Below are 27,875 nucleotides of genomic sequence, written 5' to 3'. Positions count from 1 at the left end.
GATTGTTTTCGCCGACCATGGTCTTCTCCTTCATTCATCCCACAAACCCACTACAGGAAGTACATTCGTACAGGAAGGAAGTATCCACTACAGGAAGTCCCTTTCAAGGAAAGTCTTTGCAAATATGGCCATATTTGCTTTTGCAAAGATATTCTGGTCATCCAAGACCAAGACCTTGAATGGGGAAATCCTGAAATCTCAAAAACTTCTTGCCGAACTCACAGTTAAAATAACATTATTCCCACTCTTATGTTAAAAATAAGGTGGAAAGATAAAACAGATAATTATTTCCAAGGATCTAGTCTTTGCATTTGTTTGTTTGCAGATGACACTAATGCAGATAAAACAAAAACAATGTAAATATGAAAACAAGGCTTTATTTAATGGATAGAAACTGTCCTTAAGCGCAGGCAATTCAACCTGGTGGAACTTTAAGGGAAAATCTCCCATGTTTACTTGCCCTGTACAAACAAAATCTGTTAATGTGAGAGAAATAAATGGTAACACAGCTCCTTCTCTTGCATAAAAACATTCTCATTTCCCCTCAGTGGGCATGATGGTCATATGAGAAGTTTTCGTTTTGGTAGTATACTGTAGTATAGAGTAGATGTGTAGACAGGAATACACAACAGAATAATTCTTACTACTTTCAAGCTTTGCAAGACATTGGTGCTGATTTCAACCTTTGCGACCAGAAAATTAAGAGGTATTAATTATCACGGTCAACTTTCATATTGTGGAATAAAAATCTTGTGTAATGACCTATGTATTCCAAACAAACAATCTGTTGAGCAAAACTTTGATCTGTAGTTTGCGCTTAATAATCATCAATCTTGTAATTGTAGTCATAGTCCAGTGTATCTGTCACCTCAATCTCTTCTGGTGGGGTTGTGTTCTCTTCAAAAGTTTCCCCAAGGGTCCAGGAGTCATACCAGGGGGTTGTACTCTCTGTGGTAGATGGAAGTGAAGTTGTGGTAGGCACGGTTGTGGTAGGCACGGTTGTAGTAGGTGCTGTCGTTTTGCTGACAAGAAGCCTCTGCTGCCGTAGGCGGCGGATTCTCATTAGCCGTAATCGGCGGAGACGAGCCCTGTCCATGTCCCCCCCGTTACCTTCAGGAATTTGGTTATTGAATTTAGAATTTGGTATTTGATTACTGCTGCGTGAAAAGTGCTGCCCACCGCCCCTGTTGCCACTGCTCAGCAACCGGATTGGCCTATTGCCATGGAGAGCCATGATCTGTTTGATGCGGTCCCAGTTAGACTTGTTGAGGTCAAAGTTGCACAGAGTAGCACCTGGGTCAAACCCCACCACACATAGACGGGTGAAGGAAGAGTAGCCGTCTGCTCTGGCAGTTACACGGTACTCACCAGGGTTTAGAAGTCGCCAGTAATCTCCAGATTCACCTAAGAGTAGAAGAGTTTTTATTGATACCCTTTAGTTTACAAAATTTTTCCAGAACTACAGAAAATATCTCACCTGTCCTGACATCATGATTGACTCCCTCCACAGATACAGTGGCATTGGGAATAGGGTTTCCCTCTTTATCTTTCACAACTCCCTTAATGCCTCGATGCACCTAGGAAAACAGCCATGGTTAAGGTAAGTTGTAGCAGGGCAGAGTTGTAGTACTCAGCTTTGGAAAAGACTGGACTTGGACCATAGTCCAAGACCATATTTTAAGGAGCATCTGGACTCGACTTGACTAGGGATAGAAAATATGGTCCTGGACTCGGACTTAAAGGGTTAGTTTTGTTAGTTTTAAACTATCCCTTTAAGACTGACTTAAAAGTACTACAAAACTAGTGTTCTCAAAGTCTTACCTACAAGATTCTATTTCAAGAAAAGATGGAGGTCAGTCAACAAAGCACAGCGCCTCATCAAGACCATAAAAGGGCATCTACGTCACAGAACCCCCAGCTTTTTTATCTTTAGAAGTCTGTTTCAGTATGATTGTCAAAATTGTAAGTCCTGTTTGACTGATTTTGTTTAGACATAAGTGCTAGAGGAATGCAAACAAGCTTTTTAAGAGATTTGTACCACCGTGGTCACTGGGATCTTTCTATAGTCGTGGAAGGTTTTTGGGGGCTCCATTTGAGGCCTTGGAATTAACCTCTGAGAAGTTTCTGACTCTCAAGGTGGTCCTGTCACTGTCCTTAACATAGTTTAAAATCATATTGCACCTGAGGCAAGGTTACGGTCCAAAGGTGCCTTTCTCGACAGTTAATTTGGTCGTTCTTCAAGCCTTCCCCCCTCCACTGTTTGAATTGCCAGAGCAGGAGAGGCTTTTTCCCTTATGTCTAGTCAGGGCACTAGGAATTTATGTTGACCACTCAGAAAATGTGAAGTAAATCTGGTCAACTGTTCCTGCCAAGGCTTGTCGCATTGGAACATATTTATGTCAAATTGTTTATGCGATTTATTTTGCCTATGAGGCATGTGGTATGGCATTGCCTCTAGGCAATAAAACCTAGTCCACTAGGAGTGTGGCCTCTTTAAAGGTGCTGGCTAAGGTTGCGCCTTTACAAGATTTGTGCTATTGAGCTACAGAGGCATGCATGAAGTATGGAAAAGCGACTTCTCGTGGCTGGCAAAGCAGCTGGTCTTCTCTGCACACATTCATAGGGTCTACAGTTTGGATATGGATTCAGCCCCAGGAACTCAGGTTCTTCTGGGTTAATTGTTCTTTAGTGGCCATAAGCTGTTTATCTATGCATACTCTCACAACCTTGCTAGTCAGGCATTTTTCATTTAGCCTATGATGCGCACGTTCTTCTAGGATTTGTTCAGAATGGAATCATGGATATTAACGTTTTCATAACGTCAACACCACAATGCAGCGTTGAATTCCTTTACAAGATGCTTTGATCGCTTTGCCATACTTCACGCATTCCTCCACACCTTCTTTAGACAATTAGAATCTGGGGATTCTGTGACGTAGATGCCTTTTTATGGTCTTGATTAAGCATTCCACTTTGTCACCTGACCTCCATCTGCTGAATAGTGTCAAGGTGATGACGCAGCATGATGCTTGTTAAATACTTAACCTTTCTGCTTTTAAACATTTGTCAAGGTCCTATTCTCATGATTTGTTTTCGAACAGCTTACCTGAGTCATGAAGGTCAGCAGGGCCTCTCTGTTATACTCCCACTCTCTTAAAAGTTCACTTTGATGAGGGAACTTATCGCAGCCCAAGAAAATTGACAGTTCAAAGCAGTTAGTGTGAAGGTAGCTGAAGTCATTCATACCTAAAAAAGAAAGGACATATGAACAGGTGTCAAAAAGAAAATAGTCACAAAAAACCCTGATATACTCACGGAGAAATTATTTTTCGTTGTTCGCTTATGTTTGCACGAGCTCTGCAATTCAGCTCTCCATACACAACATTTTTATTTATATTATGTACCACATAAGCCCCTTTCACACTGCACGTCGGAACCGCAATATTCCCGGAACATTGCCGGGTCGCCTTCTGTGTGAAAGCAACCACGTCCCGGGATTTATTACCGAATTCGACCCGGGTCGGGGACCTAGTAATATTCCGGGATTCGACCCGGGACGAGCGCTGTGTGAACAAAAGCCGAAACTAATGCCGCAACGTGTGCGTAGTTATCGTGCGACTCCTAGAGCTTGTTTTTTCAATAATACAACCCTGCAGTGCCAGAAGAGCTAGTCGGTGTTTTAAACACAGAGAGTGTTCGTATACAAATGAAACTAAAGTCGAGACTGCGGAGATCGCTCGCCATTATACGTCACACCCGGATGCTACGTGTCAACGTGATCCGGGACCGTTAAGCGCTGTGTGTGAAAGCGCACATATTACGGTATTTCGCTGGCAGTGTGAATGGGCCAAATCTAGCGGCCCGGGAACAAATGCCGTGTCGCATTATCCGTGTATTTGCCAGAATCGCAGTGTGAAAGGGGCTTTAGATAGATACAATAGATTGCTTTAAACCAAGAAGCTTTATAATATTAATCATGAAAAAAGGGACAGAGTCATATTTGATTAGAATTAGAAAATAATTTTCTACTATAAAGCCACTCTTCAGTGCATTCATGTTTTTACTCATGGATGTCGACCTTGACATACTAATCAGAAGAAATGAACCAGAGAAGATTCCTACATCAATGAAGGTACAGCCTTAACACACATCTACATAAAACATAATTGCCATAGACCAATGGTAGTACAAAGGTGTTTACCAGCCGGAGTGCATTTTTCTGGAAAGTGTGCTTTAGCAAGCTAATTCAAATTCCCAAAACAAACTTCAAACAAATTTTATTTTTCCCTGATTTTGATATCAGTGCCTTAAGGTGTCAAAGCAGATTCTTTTAGATCAGGGGTGTCCAATTTGCACCTGGAGGGGCACCTTACTGGAGAATTTAGCTTCAATACTATTAAACACACCTGAACCAGCTAATCAAGGTCTTCTGGATTTAAAAAAAAACTTCCAGATACGAGCAGGCTGCAGCAAACCTTTGCAGGTATATGGCCCTCCAGGAGCAGGATTGGACAGCTCTGTTCTAAATTATTGTTCTACAAAATCCTAATACTCACTTCCTTGGATAGGTTTCCACTTGGCACGGTTGACAATTCCCAGCCCACCTGTTGGGTCATCACTCTGGCATCCTCCCTGATAGGTTTGAGTCATGGTGCGGTGAGTAGAGGCATAAGATATAGCCAACCAGCGGAACAAAGACTGGTCCTCAACCACTCTTATCTCTTCCTCTGGTTCACCCTGTCCATATCCCTCTGGGTCTCCTTCTTGATACCCCTCATGGTACCCTTCAGAACGACCCTCATGATGGTACCTTTGGTTCTCATCATGGTACCCTTGGGTCTCATCGTGATACCTTTGGCTCTCCTCATGGTACCCTTGGTTTTCCTCATGGTACCCTTGGTTCTGATGGTGGTACCCATAATTTTCTTGATGGTATCCATAGTTCTCTTGATGATATGCATGGTTTTCTTGAGGGCCACTGTAGGTCTCCTCATGGTATCCAATGTGAAGGTAAGGGTTGGGTTCTTCTTCCTCCTCTTCCTCGTACTGTCGCTTCCGTCTGTTTGCTCTGGGGTTGAGTTTTTTCTCCATCTCCTCAGACTCCTTGGTGAGGCGGCGCATGTCAAAGGGGTATGCCACCAGTCTCTCGCCACCCTGCAGGTTGGCACCAAGCACAAATGGATGACTCTCCATCCAGGAGATAAGGGCAAGAGTCTCCACTGCAGCCTGAAAGACAAAACATTGAAAGGGAGAATATTATGCAGCAGTTAGTTCCAGTCCTCTAATCTAATTGGTCAAGTTCAAAGTTTTAATGACTAGATTATGTGACTGGTGCTTTGATTTATTAAATGAACACGTATTACACATAATTATTTCCTTACTGAGCCATTGCTTGACAGAACACCCTCAGGGATGGGTACATGGTGATTTTGTGTCAATTTGGGCACCATGCCCTTATCTTCTGCATCCCAAAGAATGTTATTTATGTATGGAAAGTTCTGGAAGATGTCATGGCCATCTTCAGTCCAGTGCCCTAATGTCCAGCTGCCCAACTCTGAGCCCTGTGAAACAAATATTAAAATGTCACTTGCATACTTTAGTGAGATTAAAGTGTCACAATACCATTTATATTTGTACATCTGGCAGACTGTTATCCACAATGTTCGGTTTCTAAATGTTAAGATCAGATCATATCCCAAAAGAAAACTACAAATGGTGCTAATATACAATCACGGTGTGCGGCAGTGCTAATGAAAAATCATAATCCTAAACTTTATGCCCATAGCAAAATCTCAGATGGTTAGACTGTAGCAATTCATTTAAAAAAAAAAAAATCAGTTTGAAAGCAGTAATAATTTTAGCAAATCCTGCCTAGTGATACAGAAATTACATATTACACTTTTAACTTTATACATTTTTAAACGCACCTTATCAAAAGCTCTCACATGGCCATCAGGATTGACTGATGGCACCAGATGAATTCGTGTCTCATCCACAAGATGGCGCACTCGAGGGTTGCCATCTTTATACTCTCTACACAGGTACTGCATGAGCATTAGAAGAAGCTCACGCCCCAAAGCTTCATTACCATGATAACCTGCTGTGTACCTAAACTCTGGCTCTCCTGAGGAAAGAGGATGGTATGTTCATCGTTTCTCTTCCCCGTTTATGATAACATTTCAAAACTGATAACAATCATTTAATGATCAGTTCCTGTATATACCAAAATGGAATAATAATACTATTTCTTCCATATCTACTCTAATTTTCCTCACCTGTTTCATGCATTCCAGGGTTATCCGTAATTTCCATGGCATAAATTTCCAGACCTTTAAAGCTCTTGCCCAAACTGTAGAATCTAGTGATGTTGGGACACTCATCAGAAATGGATTTCATGAGCTGTGCCGATAAGAAAAGTCAAATTTTTAAGCAATTTACCACACATTTAGTAATTTGTTTAAATCCATAACCCATAATCCATAATAAATCCATATTATACTTCTGTGTGAAACTCATCCCACATGGTTTGCGCTACAAATATATGCTACAACTTGAATCTTATGGCTTAGAAACGCAGAAATTCTCTGGCAGCCACCCACAACATCCTAGCATAAATGCGAGTTATACATTTTCCTAAACCCTAGTTTATTCTAAAATCTTTTTTCTTTCTTTTTTTGCCGGTAATGCTCATGAAGCTCTTCCATCACCTTCTCCATGTCTAGGTAGTTGTGATGGGTGTAGTCCAGGTCATCTCTTTGCGTTACTTCATTCTGATTCTGGTGCTGGCTGAGAGGATCTGAATTCAGAACAAATGCACAATGATTGAAGCCAAATACCTTATTTGGAAAGGCACGGATAATGGCTTCAAGACAAATAACAAATAATTCTGCAGAATAATAGAAAAATGTTTTTGGCTCTGAGTCTCTCACCTGGTACTGGGCAGCCCAAAACCTCCATTCTCATACACATCGTACCATTCCAGCTCTGTGGCAAGATGCGGATGTAACGTGCCACTACTGATTCCATAAACTGAGACAAAACTGGGGTGCTTTTATCTGAGTTGCCAAAGAATAACTAAGAGCAGAGACAAGGGAGACAAAGAGACTCAATGACTGAATAGTTTTAGTTGAATAGTTTTTTTTTATTTTATTACATATTGTATAATATCAAGCTTACATTTAAGAATGGCCTATATAAACATGGGCATATAACTTGTTTTGCTCTATTTTATGCTTAATTGCAAAACCATTCATATAATAATTACTGATATCATATACTTGTACACTAATTCTACTTAGTATATTTAAATTTTAGTGCAACTATGAAACGTTTAACTGAACTTCAGCTTTGGTTGAAGTTAAATAGGTAGTTTGAGATCAAATAATAACTTGCAATATCAGGGTCATGTGTTGGTGAGTTATGACCTTTAAGCAAACCAGAACGATTTGGAAACCAAAAGGAGAAGACAAAATGATGGTAATCTGGCAACTTACCCATTCAGAATATCCGTCGTGAAGGACAGTCCATTCTCTGCTGTCGTTACTAAACGCCACATAATAGGAAGACACATAGTCGCTCCTGAAACAGCAAAACAATAACAAGGACTGTGGATGTAGACTGGGTTATATAGTTTGGTAATTCTTAAACTCAATTAAACAACATGGCTCCTAAGTTTTAAATATCTGTCTTACTCTAAGGGGTCATCTCGACCTTGGGTGATAACGCCAGTGAACTCCGTTAGTGTACGTGCGTCCAGTTCAATCCAGTGGTTCTTCTCTTCAGGGTTAGCACACCATGCCCCACCATTCATATCATCTTCATCACCAGATGCCTGTTACATGAACCAATATGCTCACATTGACAACACATCCTATACACATACATTAGAGTAACTGTGCATATGTTCACACCTGAATATTAAGGCGAGCTCTGTGTGAGCTATAGCGATGTTGAAAAACTGAGGAAGTCAGCAGCTGGTCATTTTCTATGCGATGAGACTCCATACCCAGAGGAGGACAAACTGATACAGCAAGACATAAAAAAAACATATGGATGAATGTGTTCTTCATCACATGATTTGGATAAGACCATACTAAATGAATAAATGTAAATGTGATTGACACCATATGTTCTATCCAGACTGAAATCTCTCACTAAGCAGTACTAAAATATGAAAAAAATAAAGAGATTAATATTTAGAACACATTTGAGGGGGGTGGGGGGGGGGCAGACGGACGGCAAAAATCTAAATAAAATAATGAGGTACAATCAGAAAAGTGTAGCACAGTTCATTTCTATTGCTTTTATTACTGTAAAATGGATGCTAACATGTATAAATATGTAAATATATACATGTATTATATACTTAATGTTAATTTTAGCAATCAAGGTAAATGGAAACTTTATAGAAAAAACTATGCAGATACTCAAACTCTGATACTCATCATGATAAAATGAACCAAACAATAACTGTAATAGTGATTAACAACATATTTAACTATGTTTTATTGTCTTCATTCAGAATTATGTGTATAAAGATGAAGGACTACATCCGTGAATCTGTTTCATGCGCAGGGAGGACATTTGGAATTTTCTTTGAAAAGAACCAGCTGTTGAATTAAAGCAGGATTTGGCAGGATTCAGCATCTGTAATGATTTAAAAACAGCTGAAGTCTGCCAAAGTGTTTTAAGGTATCATATACACTTAAACTTAATGAATGCTTCATCAAGATCTCACTATTTCAATTGTATTTATGTGAACATTATGTCTACAACACTACAAACACAAGACACTGAACAGAATGCCAAGGTTATGCTTTAAGGATCATATTTGTTTGGCAAAATCTGCAGCCAGAACTGAGAGCTTGGAGTGCTCAAACTTGTTGCATGGCAGTATTTAATTTATTTAGTCACAGTCATTTTATCCTAAGTGTATTTATTGTCCTATGTTATCTATTAAGTGATGTAGCTAATGGCAAGCATTCCATATGGCTACATGCCTAAACCGAGTCCCATCACTCACATTTAGGCTCTCTGTACACGCGTGGTGGAGGTTTCTGAATCCTGCGTTCTCTCTCCTCCTCTTCTTCATGCCTCTTCTGTTCTCTTTCTAAGGAGACAAATGATTGGGAAAAACACAAAGTCTACAAATGATACTATGAATTTAAGAAGATAAAGCTGGTAGTTAACTGCTGGTAGTCAGTGTTGTTACTGTTTATCTAACTCAAACTATTAAAAATATTTTTTGGTAATTAAACTTAAAAGACTTAAATGAAAAACTACTAGCTTATCGCTAACTGGTTAAGCAAAGTTTTGATAGACTAGAATAAGATATTACGATATGGCATTTTGAACAGCCATTAAGGAGCTAGCTGTTTTCGGTTGTGGGGTGAAATGTTTTGGAGGTGACATGTTTTTTGACTGTGTTCAGGGCCTATTTCATGCACACAGCGCATTAATTCTAGATTTACAATATTAATTTCTTGATTTTAATTGGTAATGATATGGTTTCTTAAATCTAGTCTGTGCTTTTTAACTGTTGATAAATGAATCTCCTCTTTACAACTTGTTATAGCACAAAATAAACATGGCTGAACACCAGACATGTTGAAAAATATACATTATATTGCCAAAAGTATTCACTTCCATGGCCACATGTGTATAAACCAAGCACCTAGGCATGCCGCTTCTACATCAATTTGTGAAAGATTAGGTTGTGCAGGAGCTCAGTGAATTCGAGAGTGGTACTGTGATAGGTTGCCACCTGTGCAATAAGTCCATTTGTTTCACTACTAAATATTATATTGTCAACTGTTAGTGGTATTATTACAAAGTGGAAGCAATTGGGAACAACAGCAACTCACAGAAAATCACAGAGAATGGTGCATGCTGAGGCACACAGTGTGCAGATGTCACCAACTTTATGCAAAATCAATAGCTACAGAGCTCCAAACTCTGTGTGACTTTCAGATAAGCTTAAGAACAGTGCGTAGAGGGCTTCATGGAATGGGTTTCCTTGGCCGAGCAACTGCATCCAAGCGCAATGCGAAGTGTCGGCTGCAGTGGTGTAAAGCACGCCACCACTGGACTCTAGAGCAGTGGAGACGTGTTGTCTGGAGTAATGAATCACACTTCTCTGTCTGGCAATCCAATGGATGCGTCTGGGTTCAGTGGTTGCCAGGAGAACGGTCCTTGCCTGACTGCATTGTACCAAGTGTAAAGTTTGGTGGAGGGAGGATTATATTGTGGGGTTGTTTTTCAGGGGTTGGCATTGGCCACTTAGTTACAGTGAAAATAACTCCTAATGCTTCATCATTCCAAGACATTTTGGACAATTTCATGCTCTAAACTTTGTGGGAACAGTTTGGGAATGGCCCTTTCCTGTTCCAACATGATTGCACACAAGTGCACAAAGCAAGGTCCATAAAGACATGGATGAGCGAGTTTAGTGTGGAGGCACTTGGCTGGCCTGCACAGAGTCCTGACCCAAATCCGATAGAACACCTTTGGGATGAATCAATGTTTCAACCGGGGTAAGTTATCAATAAAAAAGCTTCTTGGCTATATAATGTCACTTAACATTACATTTACCTCAAGAAAGTTTGAATGTCCATGAACTCATTAGTTAGCAAGAAAAAAATAACTCTAGAGAAGAGCATTTTGCTAAACACATGCACTGAATTACATATTTATTAAATGTTTACTAAACCTGTCAGTGATGTCTTCATTATTTAATGTATGTATGTCATTTAAATGTTTATATTTCACATAAACTGGAGTAGAAACAATTATGTTAAAGTTCAAATAAAATCTTAAAATAAAACTCTTATGTGCAATTTAAATGTTTGTACATGTCAGTTTTAGCTTTTTGAGACTTGATTCATAAGTTTGATAAAATGGTTAATTATTTGCTTATTTTTTCGGCCAAGTGCATTCTGAATTTTTGGTTTCAGCCCAAAAGTTTAGTTTCATTGCATCCCTAATCCATATATCCGGGGTGTTCAATCCTGTTCCTGGAGGGCCACTGTCCTGCAGAGTTTAGATTCAACCCCAATGATACACACCTGAACAAGGTCTCACTAGGCATACTAGAAACATACAGGCAGGTTTTTTTTAAGGCTACACTTTGCAGGAGAGTGGCCAGGACCAAGTTTGGACACCTCTACCTACTATACATCAAACTACAACCAAAAGTATTGCTAATAGATGTTTCTGGACATTGGAATTGGATAGAAGAATACTTACACAAAAATATAACTCTTTAGCTTTTACCCAAAAAATCAGATATCACCAAATATCTTGATAAACGGATCACAATCCTTTGGAATGCTCTGGATCTCCTTTTCGAACAATCATTTATCTTTACAATCTAGAGATGGGGGAATGTACAGTAATATAGATATGTGCCCCGTAAATCTGAAGATCATAGTTCTTAAAAAGCTCAAAGACCTGCCATAGTAACATAAAAGAAGAAAAAACAGCTGAGAAGCCCTGATCTAGAACATCAGTACACACTCACACCGGTGTAACCTTATGTAGTTACTTATTAGAAACATAAGTGTTTAAAATAAAAATAACAGCTTTAAAAATTGCGTTGCGATATGGATGTGTGTAATGTGTTTATGTTGTAGAGCAAAACATTAAATTATTTAACTCATGAACTGAAAATCACCATAGTGAAATCTTGAGGGAACCAAGTTGTAGTTGTTTATTATTGTAGTTGTGATGTAGTTTTTTTTTTGTGGTAGTGCCACATGATGTTAGAGAAGCTTAACTTTTGTTGAATCTGTAAACATTTCTTTAAATCTCTCTTTCTCAGCTCGCTTACTTATTTTTGTTAATATTTAATAATATTCTGCATATCTATATATATATATATTTTAATTCCTGCGCTAGTCAGTGCAAAGGATTTTGTTCAATATGTTAGGAACAAAAACTGAACATCAGAGTTCATGGGAACAGGGTCAGAGTTGACAGTTGATAATGAATGCTTGTCATTCAGTAATTTCCCACAACTGTCAAAGTCTATAATCATGTGTAAGCCGTAGGGTAGCCGGAAGACAAAACAGAAGTTATTGTCATGCTAACTGGGTTATTTATTTAAATAGTTGGTATTACAGATAGTAAGAATAAATAAAAAACAGAGTTATAAATGCCTGTTGAAGACACATTAATGTTTTTGACCAATATATATTTTTTTTTCAACTCAAGGCAAACCAAAAAATGGAATAAACAATGATTTAACAAAAGAAACATGGACCTAATTGTAAATTGTATATCCATATACCTGATTGAAACCAATGATAATCTAATACTACTCTGGAATAAACAACACTATTACTACACTATGGTTGTGGTAAAATAACACACACTATGTAGTTATGGTTCTCTAATTGTTCATACGTCAAATCATGTTCAACAGCACCCTTAAATGTAAAGTTTGAGCTAAGAACACAGCAAAAAAGATATAAACTCTCTTTATATGAGGATAAAACACTGTACCTCTTTCCTCTTGTTCTTTTCTTTCTCTTTCCCTCTCCTCTTCCAGTTTCTTTTCTGATGACAAAACAGAAAGCAAAGGTTTAAGTGGGAGCACAAAATAGTGTCACACATTAAGCAAGTCAGACTGAAGCAGAAGATGCTCTTTGGATTATTAAACTATGCAGGAAAACATGATCTTCCCATTTTACAGAATTTATGCAGCTATCATTAAAGCAAAAGAGGACAACCCAAATATTAAAATAGAAATATATAAGAATATATTGGATGAAAGTCAGATTTCCAACTGAAGTGAATAAAAATAAATAAATAATCAAATCAAATTTGTTCCTACAATCCTACAGGCTACAATCCTTTCCTAGATCTCTGTTTTCATACCCTAAAAAAAACCCGGACATTGTCTGCTTTGTTTTACACCTGGACAGAGTTGTGTTACCTAATAAAATCCTCTTCATCTAAGATAAGTGCTCCATGCACCCCATATCATCTTACCTTTTAAAAACCTTTTAAAAACAGTACATAAGGGTTTTTATCCGCATAAGGTTCTTTTTTTTCCTTGAGTAAGATTTCGGTGGGGAGGAGATGCAAGACATTATTGTACTCCGGTTGGTAAAAAACATTTCCACAGACATTTTCTTATAACGAAAACATGATTTAAAATGAGCAGCTTCACCTTAAGCGGCACCTCTGAGTCTCTGAAACTGTTTACTTAAGATCAGAAATGACAGGTCACACCGTCTGTACTCTCATTAAGACAAGAGGGAGGCCAACACCTCTCATGCTCGTCTCACTGTATGTTTGCTGTCTTTTCAAAGTGTACTATCAAAGTAGTAGGTACTGTACCATGTCCGTATTCATATTCTTCATACCAGTTGTTTTCAAATGGAGGGATGGTTGGCTCCTCTGTGACGAAAAAGAAAAGAAACGTAGGTTAAATTTGTGAGAGTACAGTAGAGAGACTTTAATGACTCATAAAATGTCTGTCGCTGTTGGTTCGCTGTCATTTGTAAGAACCGCACAAGACATTGTGGATTTTTAATGGTGTAAAAACAAGATTTTTCATGAGTTGGGTGTGTATTGTGGTAATGGTTTTATTTGATTCACATAGGGTGCTTAAATTTACTCCTTTGTAATAACAGATGTACTTAAAAAAAATAAGTCTGAGACAGCAGAATGCCGTTAACCCAACTGCCCACTAAACCTACTTCTTTTGTCTGTTTTATTATGTTTTGGAGCTATAGTTACAATTACAAATAATGTAATTTTAAGACATAGTAAGTAGTATAATTGTGCCATAATAGTAAAACAGAAGTGTAGAGAACATTTCATAAATCATTGTTTTTAACGTCATGTTATTTTGAGGAGGACACAGCATTTAGAAGGGAAGATCAGTTTACCTGTGGTAGTGAAACGCCAGTCATTGTCGGTAGAGCTGATCTCTTTGCCATCAGGGAAAGGCAAGTTTTCTGCCACCTCATCTGTTGCCATGAAAAATACATTTTTATAACTTTATTAAAGTGTGTCCTAACTGAAAAATCATTTGCAACTTGCTAACTAGCTTTAGGTCTCAATTAATGCAAAAACATTCAATTTTGGAAGACTCACATCCGGCATCCCAGTAATCGTCTTCATCAGTTGGACGGCCAGCGATTACAGAAGTTGTAGGTGTGGGCTCGTCCACCTTCCAATAGTCATCGTCTTAAAATAAATTCAAGGAAATGTTGATCATAATGTACAAAGTGGTGTTTATTACACAGACAAGAGTGATATTATGCTTACATGAGTCAGGATAAGGTTGGGAATACTCATCCGTGTCAGGAGGAAAATCTGTTGGGAAATCTGTGGTTTTCTCTGTTGGAGGGTTTGTAGGTTTTGCTGCAGTTGTTGTCTCCGCAGGAAATTCTATGGATACCAAACAGTCTTTGTGAGTGCAAATCAATTCCAGCCATATTTCCGATCATGGAATAAAATCCTTGACCATGACTTGGACATAGCATGTTCTCCAAGCAGGGCAGGGCAATATGACTATGACCAAAATGTCTATTGTTAGAGATTTTGCTATATTGTGTATATTGTGGTAAATACGTAGCACTTCAGATTGATGAAATGCATGAATGAGAATCTAAAGAGCGGGACATGCTTGCTGTTAAAAAGAGTTATAAGTGCAATATATCCTGAAAAGGAGCTTGTGCGATTCTCGTGCTGATTGGCACACTGCCAAAATGCACACACAGAAAGCTGCCTCAAGGAGATTGTGAATTTGGGAGGTGATATTTGATAAAATGTGTTATTAAGCACAACAATGCTATGCACGTGCTGACATAGAAAGTCACGTCTCAGGGTGCAAAATTCAGTTCTCTTTCACGTCTTATTGCACTTGAATAATAATAATAATAATAATAATAATAATAATAATAATAATAATAATAATTCATTACATTTATATAGTGCTTTTCTAGGCACTCAAAGCGCTTTACATAGAAGGGGGAATCTCCTCACCACACACCAGCTGATTGGTGGAGAGGAGACCGAGTGATGAAGCCAATCAGGATATGGGGATTATTAGAAGGCCATGATGGACAGAGGCCAGTGGGCAAATATGGCCAAGATGCCGGGTTTACACCCCTACTCTTTATCGAAGGACATCCTGGGATTTTTAACAACCACAGAGAGTCAGGACCTTGGTTTAACTTCTCATCCGAAAGACGGTGCTCTTTGACAGTACAGTGTCCCCATCACTATACTGGGGTGTTAGGACCCACACAGACCACAGGTGAGCGCCCGCTGCTGGCCTTACTAACACCTCTACCAGCAGAAACCTGGTTTTCCCAGTTGGTCTCCCATCCAGGTACTGACCAGGCTCAGCCCTGCTTAGCTTCAGTGGGAAACCAGTCTTGGGCTACAGGGTGATATGGCTGCTGGTATGGTCGAATACACACACAATTATGTCAAAATGCCAATTATGTCATCTTGTGGAGTATTCATGTAAGCCCAGCTGGTTGTCTCAAGTAAGAGTAAACGGTTAGGTGGGTGTTAGTCTTAGCCTCAGACATCACGCCCACAGACCGTTGGCTGAACGTCTGATGCATATGGCACACTTTTCTGGAAACTTCAGGAGTTTCAAAGTCATCATCTGATTGGTTGAATTCTATAGGATGTCTGCGAGACGAGCGCGTTCTTTAACGGTCTGCCTAGAAACAAATGCTGAGATGCCAAACTCCCTTGTGGAAGAAGAACGCTGTTGCAAGTAAACTTGCAACACCATTCTTGATTGAATCATTTATGCCTGTCTGTTATTGCAGGGACATAAACTTAAAACTTTCACACCCCTAAACACAACGAGGAACAAAACAGACTGTGATTGGCTATGCATGACTAGGTGGGTGTTAACAGGATATGTATCATTATTCAGCGTTATGGATCTGTGCGTTTGGTATTAAAGTACCTGCTTCTATGTCATTAATGTGAATCAAAAAAAGAGGGGAAAAAAACGTGCTTGCCCTTGACTGAATAACTTTCTTTAGCTTTATTAAAAATACACATATAATTAATTCATACAGTGAACACTATGCTATATATATTATATATATATATATATATATATATATATATATATATATATATATATATATATATATACATTTACATTTGATTATTACATTTTTGTACTAATTCTAACTACATGTTAGATAAACCTATTGCGCCTAAAAAACTTATTTCATAAACATATTTTCGTTATATTGTATGTGTCCTATTGTTTGTAATTTGCTTCTTTTTTCTTATTTTTAATAACAGAAATTATCATGACATAATAATTTGATCATATCACCCACCCCTATCTTCAAGGTTGTTTAACAATGACATATACAAATCACTTAATTATTTTTATTTTATTTAGTTTAGTTTCATAGGTGATTTCGGGGTGAAGTACTACACTACCCATAATTCCTAAAGAGAGCTCCACCAAACAGAAAAAGTTGCGGTTACAATGCAAGCATAAAATGTGACAAAAAGAAAGAGCTTATCAGCAGCCAACTACCCCTGTGAATCATTGCAAATGAGTATCAAAATATTGTGCAATAAACTTATTCAAGAATTTTATATTGCATAGTTAATTTATTTGACTATGAATTGATTTATTTTCAATTCATCTGTAAAATAATTTAAGCAGTCAGTCTTGTAATTTTGTCGTTGATTTTCCTATACCACTTTGCTTCAGATCAAGTAATGCTGTAATTTATTTTTGAGCTGGTTAGTTTAGTTAAGGAATCTGTATGAAGAATGTTTTGAAATACCCAAGGACAAAATGAGTGGGGAAAATACTTCTTCAAAACCATGGCAGTCAATGTTTTGCTCCAATCACACAAAAATAATTCACAGATCTAATTGAGTGAGTCATTTAATAGGAAGGGCTTTTCTAACCTTCATCCCAGTACTGGTCAGGTTCAGGGTCATAAAACTCCTCGTCATACTCCATGGCCACAGTGGTTGTGGGTGCTATAGTGGTGGTGGTGGTGGTGATGATGGTGGTGGTCTCCTCCCTGTTCTTCTTGCCTTTCTTCTTCCCACCCTTCTCTCCTTTGGCTTTCTTCTCGCCCTTGGGTTTCTTGGTGGGCTTGGGAACTTTGGGCTTCTTGGAGGGCTTGGGCTCTTTCTGTCTTTTTCCTCTTCCCTCCCTCTCAGTTTCTCTACGCATTCTCTTCGCTTAAAGGAAGAAGAGAAAAGGCAAGATAAGAAAAAAAACAACTTGGCAAAAGTAACCAGCTTGAATTTTGTATGAAAAATGAGAAAACTGTAGTTTATATCTCAATCATAGACTATGGCCACACATGTAAAAGGTTAGTTGAAGGTTAATTTGTGGTCTGATGCATACTGGACACATAAAAGCAAGCTAATCTGATTGGCTGCACTTATACAATTTCCATTCCAGGGTTTACATGTCGTGTTGACAAAATACTGTTCTGCTACAATATGCTCTTTTGGTTGTCACATGCTGGTCAAATGGTCTGTCTATGTAGCCAGTTCTTGTCTATAATAAGTTACATGGATCATACTTCATACCCATAGTCAAAAGTTTCTGCAAGGCTGATTTTTAAGATTAAAATGTTAATTTCCATTATTTAATTCACTTGTATTACCTCAACATGAATGACTATTTATGTAATTTACAAGAGAAAATTCTTAATTTTTGGATTCAAATTCTTTGAGACCACGGAATGAAGTTTTATCGTTATGAGGTTGCGTTATACCGTCATTTACTTTTACACTGACAAACCATTTTAGGATCCCCAAAGAACCTTTCAGTGAACAGTGAAACCATTTTTTCTTAATGTTTTAATAATATGGCGGGAAAACCCTGTAAGGAACGTTTTGTGCAATTTAAATGTTCCATGCAAGTAAAGGTTCTTCACTGAAGAAGAACCTTTATTATTATGAATGCAGATATTTCACAGCTGAGAAAAAAAGTAACATTATCATCCATGAAATTGGTATATGTCATGACCAATATCCTGCCAAGTTTAACTTATTTGAGCTGCTAGATCATATTGCTTCATCACACTAAGAAGTTTGGAGAAACAATCAGCCAGTTCTGGCTTTTCTAAAATTCTAGTTTTCTGCACTTCAACACTGACTCCCTCAGCCAACCCACGCTTCTTAGACACTTGTAACAGGAACGTACAAAGAGAAAGGAATGCATCTGTCTACCAGGATGTCTGGCTACACTTGGATAATTCCCTCCAAATTTCCAACACATTGTTCTGGTCGACTGACTAATTCAAGCATGATTCCAACAGCCCTTCTAGTTACTTTTGTCCCAGATCTGGAAACAGGAAAAAAGATCTCTAAAAGATACTGTGACTTAATAACATTCACAATACAAATTTTCATTTTAAAGGTCTGATTCTACTTGACTACATTTTACTTCTATACAGTTGAATTATTCTGCTTTAAAAAAAAGTATAAACAATGCATAAATGTCCTGAATACTTGAATCTATCAGAAAATTAATCCATCAGAAACATTCTCGGTGTGTGAATCACTTTTCATGTTCAGGCTTAGATGACATTGGTTTTAATAAAGGATGTGTGTTTAAAGACAGCAAAATGGTGAAAGTCAGCAAAATGCTTATCCCTTACAAAACATTAAAAAATATATATATTATTTGAATTTGAAATATTGAATATATTCAAACAGTCACAACCTTGAGTGTTTCAGTATACTGACTAACCACTTGACCCACAATATCAAACGTATCATAAATATGCAGGCTGGACTGTCATAATATTTGATAATGTTGACTGATAATATTAAGGTAAATACTTACAAAGGATATCCAGGTTGACCATGGCTTGTGATTCCATGTCTCCGTTTCTGGCCACACATTTGTACATCCCAGCATTGTTCAAATTGGCATTGTGAACAATGAGATAGGACAAGGGATTGCCATGATTGCGCACCTCAAGATTGTCATGTGTTGTTTGAATCTTCTCACCATTAGGAGAAATCCAGTGGATCTCCTCTACATTTCCAACAACTAGGAAATAACGTAAAAAATTACTGAATTGATACTGTACCTTAGTTACTACTGTAGTTAATTCAACAACCAATGCATATCCAGCAACTGCCTTGTGTTTTTATTATGTAGTAAATACTATTGGACTATATTGCAAACCATATGATAGCTTTGTTTAAAGAGCAGACCAACATTTATGTCATCATTCAATAGAAATGTCCCCTTGCACTCTCAAATAAAAAATGGTGGTGCCATTAATGTCACTGAAATTTAACCTCAAATGCTGCATTTTTGTAGCATTTTTGTGTTGTCCAACAGATCATATCAAATCATATGTTGTAATCCATGAAGAAATTCATACAAGTTTAGAATAATACAAGGGTGAGAAAATGATGACAAAACTATTTTTTGATGGTTAAACTGGCCTCTCACCTCTGCACAGCAATTGTTTGGTGTGTCCAACTTCAATCTTTGCATAGGATGGGATTATCAGCACTTGTGGAACATCTAGGGAGACATAAATTATTCTTGGCTCTTCATTTCCACATTGTTATCTTATTTTAAATTAAAACTACACTCTAACACAAACACACACAGACTGTCCAAATTTAGAATTCATAGCCTCATATGTTTACACAGACGCTTTGGCCCTTGAAATTCATCCTGTCCTGTCTCCCAAGGGCAGTTTCATCCCTGCTGGGAAAGTTTTAAGCAACATTCTTGCCTGTTGCTGTGAAGTCATTACCCACACAGAGCTAGTCCACAACGCCAGCCCTCGGGAGTCTCTGAGTAATCTGGCAAAAGTTTACTTAGCTGTCAATCCACACTAGCTAGCAATGAAGGGGGTTTCAAAGCAGGCCTTTTGGCCATTTTTATTGCCAGAAAATAACACAAAAATTATTTCGGAAAAATAGCAGAAACATGATTATTCAGTTGGAGTCAAACTCGTCTTGTCAATATGAACATTGCGGCAACTGAGCATGTGGATTAATAGCGATACTACAGTTTTGGCCAAAACAGTTTTCACCATTTCTTCCCATATGAAATTGTAAAACTATTTTTTAACCGTTAGTTTTCACTGTTATGCTGACGATACTCAGCTCTATATTTCTTCACACCAGACAAAACTTACCAATTCACAAGATTAAAGGGTTACTTCAGCGATTAGCATATGGCTTTGTATCAGTAGAAACCCTGGAGAATATTCAAATTATTGTGCTTTCCCCCCTCATATCTCCCTGAGACAAGAGATTTAAGCATTTTATTTCTGGAAAAATTCCTCCTATGATGCAAAATGACGATTTTTGCATCATAGGAGGAATGTTTGCCCAGAGGCTAAAGACTACAGCCAGCAGAGGGAGCTATTTCCGCATGTTTTGAATCCGCGCATGGGGGATGGGAGATTACACTCAGCTGGCAGGGAGAGCTCAGCTTGCAGACAGGATCATTTAAACGGAGCTATGGTGAGCAATGTAAGTCTTTTAACTTCTCAAATTCATTTCTATGAAAGTTAAGCTTGCAAAGGCATGAACTGAAACGCGTGCCAGACTGAACTCGCGTTGTGAATGTATGCCGCGAGTGTAGTCGCGATTACCTCAGCTCTCATCACTCGTGCAGTTAGTGCTCAGGGCTGTGATACTCGCGCGGTGACTCACTCATTATATTGAACAGACACGTTCAGTTTTTAATTGTAGCGTCTTCTCTAACTCAGTCACAGTAATGAAGTTGGTGATGTTGGGAATGGCCTCACAGGGCAGCGAAGCATTCTGGGAATTGTAGTCTTTCATCCCCATGGGACAAAAATACATTTTCTGTCTTTTCTCAGTCTAGAAGACACCAAATTCAAAAATAATTTCACATTTCTACTGCATTGATGACCCAGTTTAAATACAGATTCATCTTCCCAGCGCTGAAGTACCCCTTTAACAGAATGTATACACTAACCTAAAGGATTATTAGGAATACCATACTCATACTGTGTTTGACCCCCTTTCGCCTTCAGAACTGCCTTAATTCTACATGACATTGATTCAACAAGGTGCTGAAAGCGTTCTTTAGAAATGTTGGCCCATATTGATAGGATAGCATCTTGCAGTTGATGGAGATTGGTGGGATGCACATCCAGGGCACGAAGCTCCCGTTCCACCAAATCCCAAAGATGCTCTATTGGGTTGAGATCTGGTGACTGTGGGGGCCATTTTAGTACAGTGAACTCATTGTCATGTTCAAGAAACCAATTTGAAATGATTAAGGCTTTGTGACATGGTGCATTATCCTGCTGGAAGTAGCCATCAGAGGATGGGTACATGGTGGTCATAAAGGGATGGACATGGTCAGAAAAAATGCTCAGATAGGCTGTGGCATTTAAACGATGCCCATTTGGCACTAAGAGGCCTAAAGTGTGCCAAGAAAACATCTTCCACACCATTACACCACCACCACCAGCCTGCACAGTTGTAACAAGGCATGATGTATCCATGTTCTCATTCTGTTTACACCAAATTCTGACTCTATCATCTGAATGTCTCAACAGAAATCAAAACTCATCAGACCAGGCAACATTTTTCCAGTCTTCAACTGTCCAATTTTGGTGAGCTTTTGCAAATTGTAGCCTCTTTTTCCTATTTGTAGTGGAGATGAGTGGTACCCAGTGGGGTCTTCTGTTGTAGCCCATCCGCCTCAAGGTTGTGCGTGTTGTGGCTTCACAAATGCTTTGCTGCATACCTCGGTTGTACACTAAAATTATGATCCAAGTTATTCAACTAAATATACAAATAAAATGTATTAATTTGGTCATATTTAATTCTATAAACTATCCAAATTAAACTAGCCAAATCAAATTTTGTTGCAATGTTGTCCTGTTTAACACTGTGAAGCTGCTTTGAAACCATCGTCATTGTAAAAGTGCTATATAAATAAAGTTGGTTGACTGATTGATTGATTGATTGATTGATTGATTGATTGATTGATTGATTGATTGTAACGAGTGGTTATTTCAGTCAAAGTTGCTCTTCTGTCAGCTTGAATCAGTCACCCCATTCTCCTCTGACTTCTAGCATCACAAGGCATTTTGGCCTGCAGGACTGCCGCATACTAGACTTTTTTCCCTTTTCACACCATTCTTTGTAAACCCTAGAAATGGTTGTGCGGGAAAATCCCAGTAACTGAGCAGATTGTGAAATACTCAGACCGGCCCGTCTGGCGGCAACAACGATGCCATGCTCAAAATTGCTTAAATTACATTTCTTTCCCATTCTGACATTCTAATTTGGAGTTCAGGAGATTTTGTTGACCAGGACCACACCCTCTAAATGCATTGAAGCAACTGCCTAATCATTGGTTGATTAGATAATTGCATTAATAAGAAATTGAACAGGTGTTCCTAATAATCCTTTAGGTGAGTGTAACTGATATAACAAATTGGATGACTAGTATTTTCCTGCAACTTAATTCAGAAAAAAATGAATTTTTAATTATTGGACCAAAAAACTCCGCATGTTACTACTTGAACCTAGTATACTGTCTAAAATTGATGGCTGCTCTCTCAAATCTTCCTCATCAGTGAGGAACCTGGGTGTGCTCTTTGATACGTTTCTAGCATCTGTAAAACTGCATTCTACCATCTTAAAATATATATATAAATGAAGGCACATGCTTCCAATGCAAAATGCTGAACAGTTAGTTTGTGTGTTCATGACCTCAAGGCTAGATTATTGTAATGCTCTACTGGGTGGTTGCCCACCTCGCTTAATAAACAAACTCCAGCTGGTCCAAAACGCAGCAGCTCGAGTTCTTACTAGAACTAGGACGTATGATCATATTAGCCCAGTTCTGTCAACACTGCACTGGCTCCCTATTAAACATTGTATACATTTTAAAATCTTGCTTATTACTTACAAAGCACTAAATGGTTAAGCTCCCCAGTACTTCAGCAAGCTCTTAACACATTATACTCCATCACGTCTATTTAGGCCTCAAAACTCTGGCCAGTTGATAATACCTAGAATATCAAAATTTAACTGCAGGCGGTCGATCCTTTTCCTATTTAGAACCTCAATATAGCACATCTTCCTAGCATTGTTCGGGAAGCAGACACACTCTGTCAGTTTAGTCTATCAATCTAGACTAAAAACACATCTCTTTACTAAAGCATACACAGAACATTATCAATTTATATTATTCAAATCAGTTAAATGATTGTTAGGTTGCATTAACAAGGTCAGCCAGAACCGCAAACACTTGCCATAACACCTGATGTACTCGTTACAAGAAGAACTGCAGCTACGCTAATGGTGGTCTCTCTGTTTATCCCGAGGTTTACTGCAGTCAGCCGGATCCAGGCCATATCCAGATCAGATGGTGGACCTGCACCTGCATATGACCAACACATCTCTGAAATATCTGTAGAGATCGTGCCAATTAAACTTCTCCCTGTAAATGCAGCATCGACACGACATCCTCAATAAACTTGTCTCCGGGGTGACGACTCCAATCTTTCGAATAATCTTATAAATATCTATTGATCTAATATCATTTCTGAACTGTAATGTTGCCCGAATCATAATTGGCACCCCAACTGAGCCTGGTTTCTCCAAAATGTTTTTTTCTCCATTCTGGCCCTGAAGGAGTTTTGGTTCCTTGCCACAGTTGCCTTTGGCTTTTGGCTTGCTCAGTTGGGGACACTATAGGGGATGCTATATTACTGCTGATCTGTTCACATTTACACTATATTGTAATTGAAATTAGCTGGATAACATCACTGTTTTCTCCAGAGCGGCTGTACGGCTAAAATAAAATTCTGTTGCATTATTTTCCTGTTAACACTGTGAAGCTGCTTTGAAACAATTGGCTGCATTTTGAAACAAAAAGCGTTATATAAATAAAGGTGACTTTAAACCGTTCAGAAATATCCATAAATATTACTAGTGCTTTACCGAGTGTTTTGTGAAAAAGTTAAAATCGGGTTCCTATAGATCAGATTTTACAGATTGTATCAACTATCATTTTATCCTTTTCTGTCAGAAAGTCTTTGAGTACTAAATCATGTAACAGACTGGAGCACCAGGGTAAAGCCTGGGCTGGTGTGCAGGTGTGTTTGAAGTCTGTTCTACCAAAGCATCTTCAGAAGGAAGAACAAAACTGAGCCAAGAAGCTAAAGGTCTTAAAGTCGATGTGAAACCCTGTTTGAATATCATTTTATTTGGTTAATGTGACATATTTCCAAGTAAACTGGGATTCAACAAGTCAAAACATAGAGCAGCGATTTTGTTCACTCCTATTTGTCTTTGAAAAGTTGGCATTATATTCCAATCCTGGTAAAATAATGACTAAAATAGCTATTGGTTAACAACATCCAATAGCCTGTGACATCAGCGGAAAAGGAAAGTAATTTCCGAAAAAGAGTAAATTATTTTTTTTATTAAAAATTAATCTTTAGAATCACATGCATCAATGAATCCTTCACAACAAGGCAAGGAACACATATTAAATAAGTGAATAAGGTCCATATGGATTTCATGTTGACTTTATGTCATAAAAAGAAGAATCTAAAGGTTTTCAATAACTTTTGTTATTAAGTTTTAATTTAAGAAGGCAACTATACATTGGTGGTTTATATGATTTATTATTTAAAGATTATTTAATTTGTTTTATATTTAATTTATAATCATTTATAATCAGTCATTTGTAATTTGATTTAATTTATAATTTTTATTATATTATTAATTTATGAAAAGTAATGTTTTTATATGACTTATTTTACTTATTTCCTTGCTCTTGGAATGCTTTCTATTGTTATTAAAAGTTGCGATTGTGTAGTTTAAAGGGATATTTGTCTTCACAAGTAGGACATAAGCCAATATCTCCATTTCAAGACTTTTAACGTCACAAGAGGATGTTGTGAAGCAGTAATTTTCCATTATTTTTCTCTTGGACAAAGTCAGACAAAGTGTAACATTTAGACTAAGTCTGAGCATTGAGACATAAGCAACTAAGATTATTTAATAAACTGCTATTTGTATTATCATTGCTTTGTCTGCTCTTCCCTGGCTTTCTCAGCCAAACTCTCAGACTGATAGAAGGCTGTTAATGGAGTCATGTTGTACCAGACAAAACTTTTTGTTGACAGATTTAGGTTTGCACACCAGACACACATATCTTTTTGACAAGATCTGGCATCCAGGGCTGGATTTGATATTTCTGACATGGATATCCATCTAATATAACAAAAGCAATTTACTCTCTCACCATGGCAGTAACCTTTATATAAAAAAAATCTTGTCGGAGGCTACTTTAGGGAGCGACCAATAGCACTGCAGATATAAGACATGTCTAGTATCAATCAATCAATCGATCAACTTTATTTATATAGCGCTTTTACTATGACGTTTGTTTCAAAGCAGCTTCACAGTGTTAAACTGGACAATATTGCAACAAAATTTGATTTGGCTGTACAGTCGTTCTGGAGAAAACAGTGATGTTATCAGCTTATTTTGATTGCATAGAGCGACAATGTTGGCAGATCAGTATAATATATATATTAAATATAGTAAATATAGTATATATTTACTCTGATAGTAAACATATACATTTCTACTGGGATAATTCAATAATGTTGGGATGGTTCCTTTGTTTTTCTCATTTCCCATTACGTTGTAATTTTACTGATCTGTCCAGTTTGTAAAAGTGAGTCAGCGTCCCTGCATTTAATGGAAACGCTGTTATTGAATACCAGAAGCTTGCCAGTAACCATATTTTCCAAACCTCAGCAACAGTGCTGCTATTAACTCTTAAATTAACTCCTTTATCCAGGTTGCAAGAATAATGAAGCCATTACATTCTTTAGAAACACAAGATTTAAAGAGTAATGCCTTCAATGTGTACAGCACTAGTTTACATCCTCAGCGAGTTCTTCTTAGCTTCCTAACCATCTCCGTGGCTTCTTTATACACAGGTGCAGGTTGCCATTGTCACAATGAGCTTTGCTCATGTAACTGCAAAAGCTCTGGCATCCTTCAAGAAGAATCCCTGTCTTTTGTAAAGTTTTTCTCAAAATGTGCTGTAAACTATGTGCAAAATATAACCTGTCAAAGTAAATGCAGTGTGGTGTTGGAAAACTGAATACTAATTTGCAAGTGCTTTTTTTCCAAATCACAGAAAATTTGTACTTGGTTAAAGGTGATGTCACATTTAACCCTTATGCTCTGATGAGACTGACTTTTTGCTGTCTAACCTAATTAAAAACCCAATGGACAGATATTATTGAAGCTTTCACGGGTTATAACAAAAAGTTATAAAGATGCACCTGATACGTCTTATAGAACACAACTTTCAACAAATGCATTTTGTCATTTGTACCTGCTTTAGATGTTGCCTTTCTGTCCTCCACATGTTTCTCTGGAGCTGTGGAGCGGATCTCTGATTCGCTGTGTTCTGTCAGTCCGTTTACAGTCCAGAAGTAAATCAGCAAGGACAGATAGAGAACTGATATTGCCGTCTGGTCCCTCAGTCCCGGCATGGTGCCTTATTGACTGCTGTAAACAGAAAAGGCAATCCACAGACAGTTTTTAGGAGGAGATAAGTGAGTGCTGGAGAGGGAGAAAGAGAATGTGAGAGAGCGAGACGGAGGGGTGTGAGGCGAAGGGGAGGGTGGGAGAGACACATGAGGAGCTACAGAGGAGTGTAAAAACAGACTTAAAGAGAGGGGGTAGGTAGGTAGGAAGGAAGGAAGGAAGGAAGGGAGAAAGAAAGAAAGAAAGAAAGAAAGAAAGAAAGAAAGAAAGAAAGAAAGAAAGAAAGAAAGAAAGAAAGAAAGAAAGAAAGAAAGAAAGAAAGAAAGAAAGAAAGAAAGAAAGAAAGAAAAGATCATTGATGCTTGATGCCTTTTTGTTCTGAAAAGAGACAACTATATGAGCTTTAAGAGAAAAATGGATCATTTTAATCTGGAGAAAAATGGTTAGGGCTTTTTGTTGGATCAAAGTACTGCAAAGAACCATTTAAGATCCTTTAAGAGGGTGTATTTCTGTAGTTTTACAAGGTGATTGGAAATGTGTGCAGTCGGCTAGAGTCATTCAATGAAGACAACTTAAGAGATCCAATGAGTGTAGCAAGATCTAAATGCAATTTATAAACATTTAAAGACAAGTAGTCGCCAGACTCTGGAATTACAGGATTATGGCTTGTAATATTGATGGGTTTTCAATGTTATGTTAAAGCTACATTGTGTAACGTTTTTTAGTTTATTCTTAGTTTAAAACACTTAGTTCTTTCAAAAATATATGTGCTCATTAATGTATATTTACTTCTTTCAAGTAATAAAGCATTCTCGTAAGTTTATAATATGCCATTGAAAATTCATACGGGTGAGGGGTTCGAATGCTGGTCGCCATGTTGCCCCTCCATCTTGAAAGTACATTAGCCAAAGAGGGACATACCCATAAATTCAAGCTTCGCCTTTTGCGTTATAACACTCGATGGCACCGTGTCGAATGTGAAGAGGGGGATTGCCATGTTAATCTTGGACTAAATCGGCCACCGTAGGAGTTAAACCGAAATCGGAATTGAGAGGAACTGAAACTAATATTCACTGGATAATCATATACCTTTTCACCACTAGTTGGGGGAAAATATCCCACAGTGTAGCTTTAAAGAATTAAAGTGTTCAGTCAATTAGACATTGAAATTGATTGATTTGTCAAAGCTGTAGCCTTGTGGGCAATGCTTTGACATATTGAACAGCTGTGCTTTTGGTTGACCTAAGTTCAAGTATCATGATCCTGTCCCTTCTTAATGCTTCTAGTCTCTTTATAGAAAATAATAAATAAAGCTGCTTTGGAACCTTATTGTGAAAATCATACAAAAATGG

The 27,875-nt window shown here is 37.9% G+C and overlaps 1 protein-coding gene across 1 annotated transcript; it reads right to left on the bottom strand.

Annotated features, from left to right (window-relative positions):
* Positions 1-357: 357 nt before the first annotated feature.
* Positions 358-26,620, bottom strand: aebp1b (AE binding protein 1b). Its single transcript, XM_067413215.1, has 22 exons — positions 26,369-26,620; positions 19,445-19,519; positions 18,824-19,033; positions 16,921-17,202; positions 14,278-14,400; positions 14,104-14,196; positions 13,896-13,976; positions 13,342-13,401; positions 12,502-12,555; positions 9,023-9,109; positions 7,911-8,020; positions 7,692-7,831; positions 7,494-7,578; positions 6,930-7,074; positions 6,708-6,796; positions 6,276-6,399; positions 5,928-6,124; positions 5,382-5,561; positions 4,557-5,226; positions 3,107-3,246; positions 1,478-1,577; positions 358-1,404 (listed from the first exon to the last, which is right to left on the bottom strand). The coding sequence occupies exons 1-22, from the start codon at positions 26,526-26,528 to the stop codon at positions 818-820; spliced, it is 3,792 nt and encodes a 1,263-aa protein (XP_067269316.1). The 5' UTR covers positions 26,529-26,620; the 3' UTR covers positions 358-817.
* Between the last annotated feature and the right edge of the window lie 1,255 nt (positions 26,621-27,875).

The sequence above is a fragment of the Pseudorasbora parva genome, chromosome 13 (assembly GCF_024679245.1).
Source record: "Pseudorasbora parva isolate DD20220531a chromosome 13, ASM2467924v1, whole genome shotgun sequence".
In the NCBI taxonomy this organism is placed as follows: domain Eukaryota; kingdom Metazoa; phylum Chordata; class Actinopteri; order Cypriniformes; family Gobionidae; genus Pseudorasbora; species Pseudorasbora parva.
This window is presented reverse-complemented; position numbering and strand designations above follow the sequence as displayed.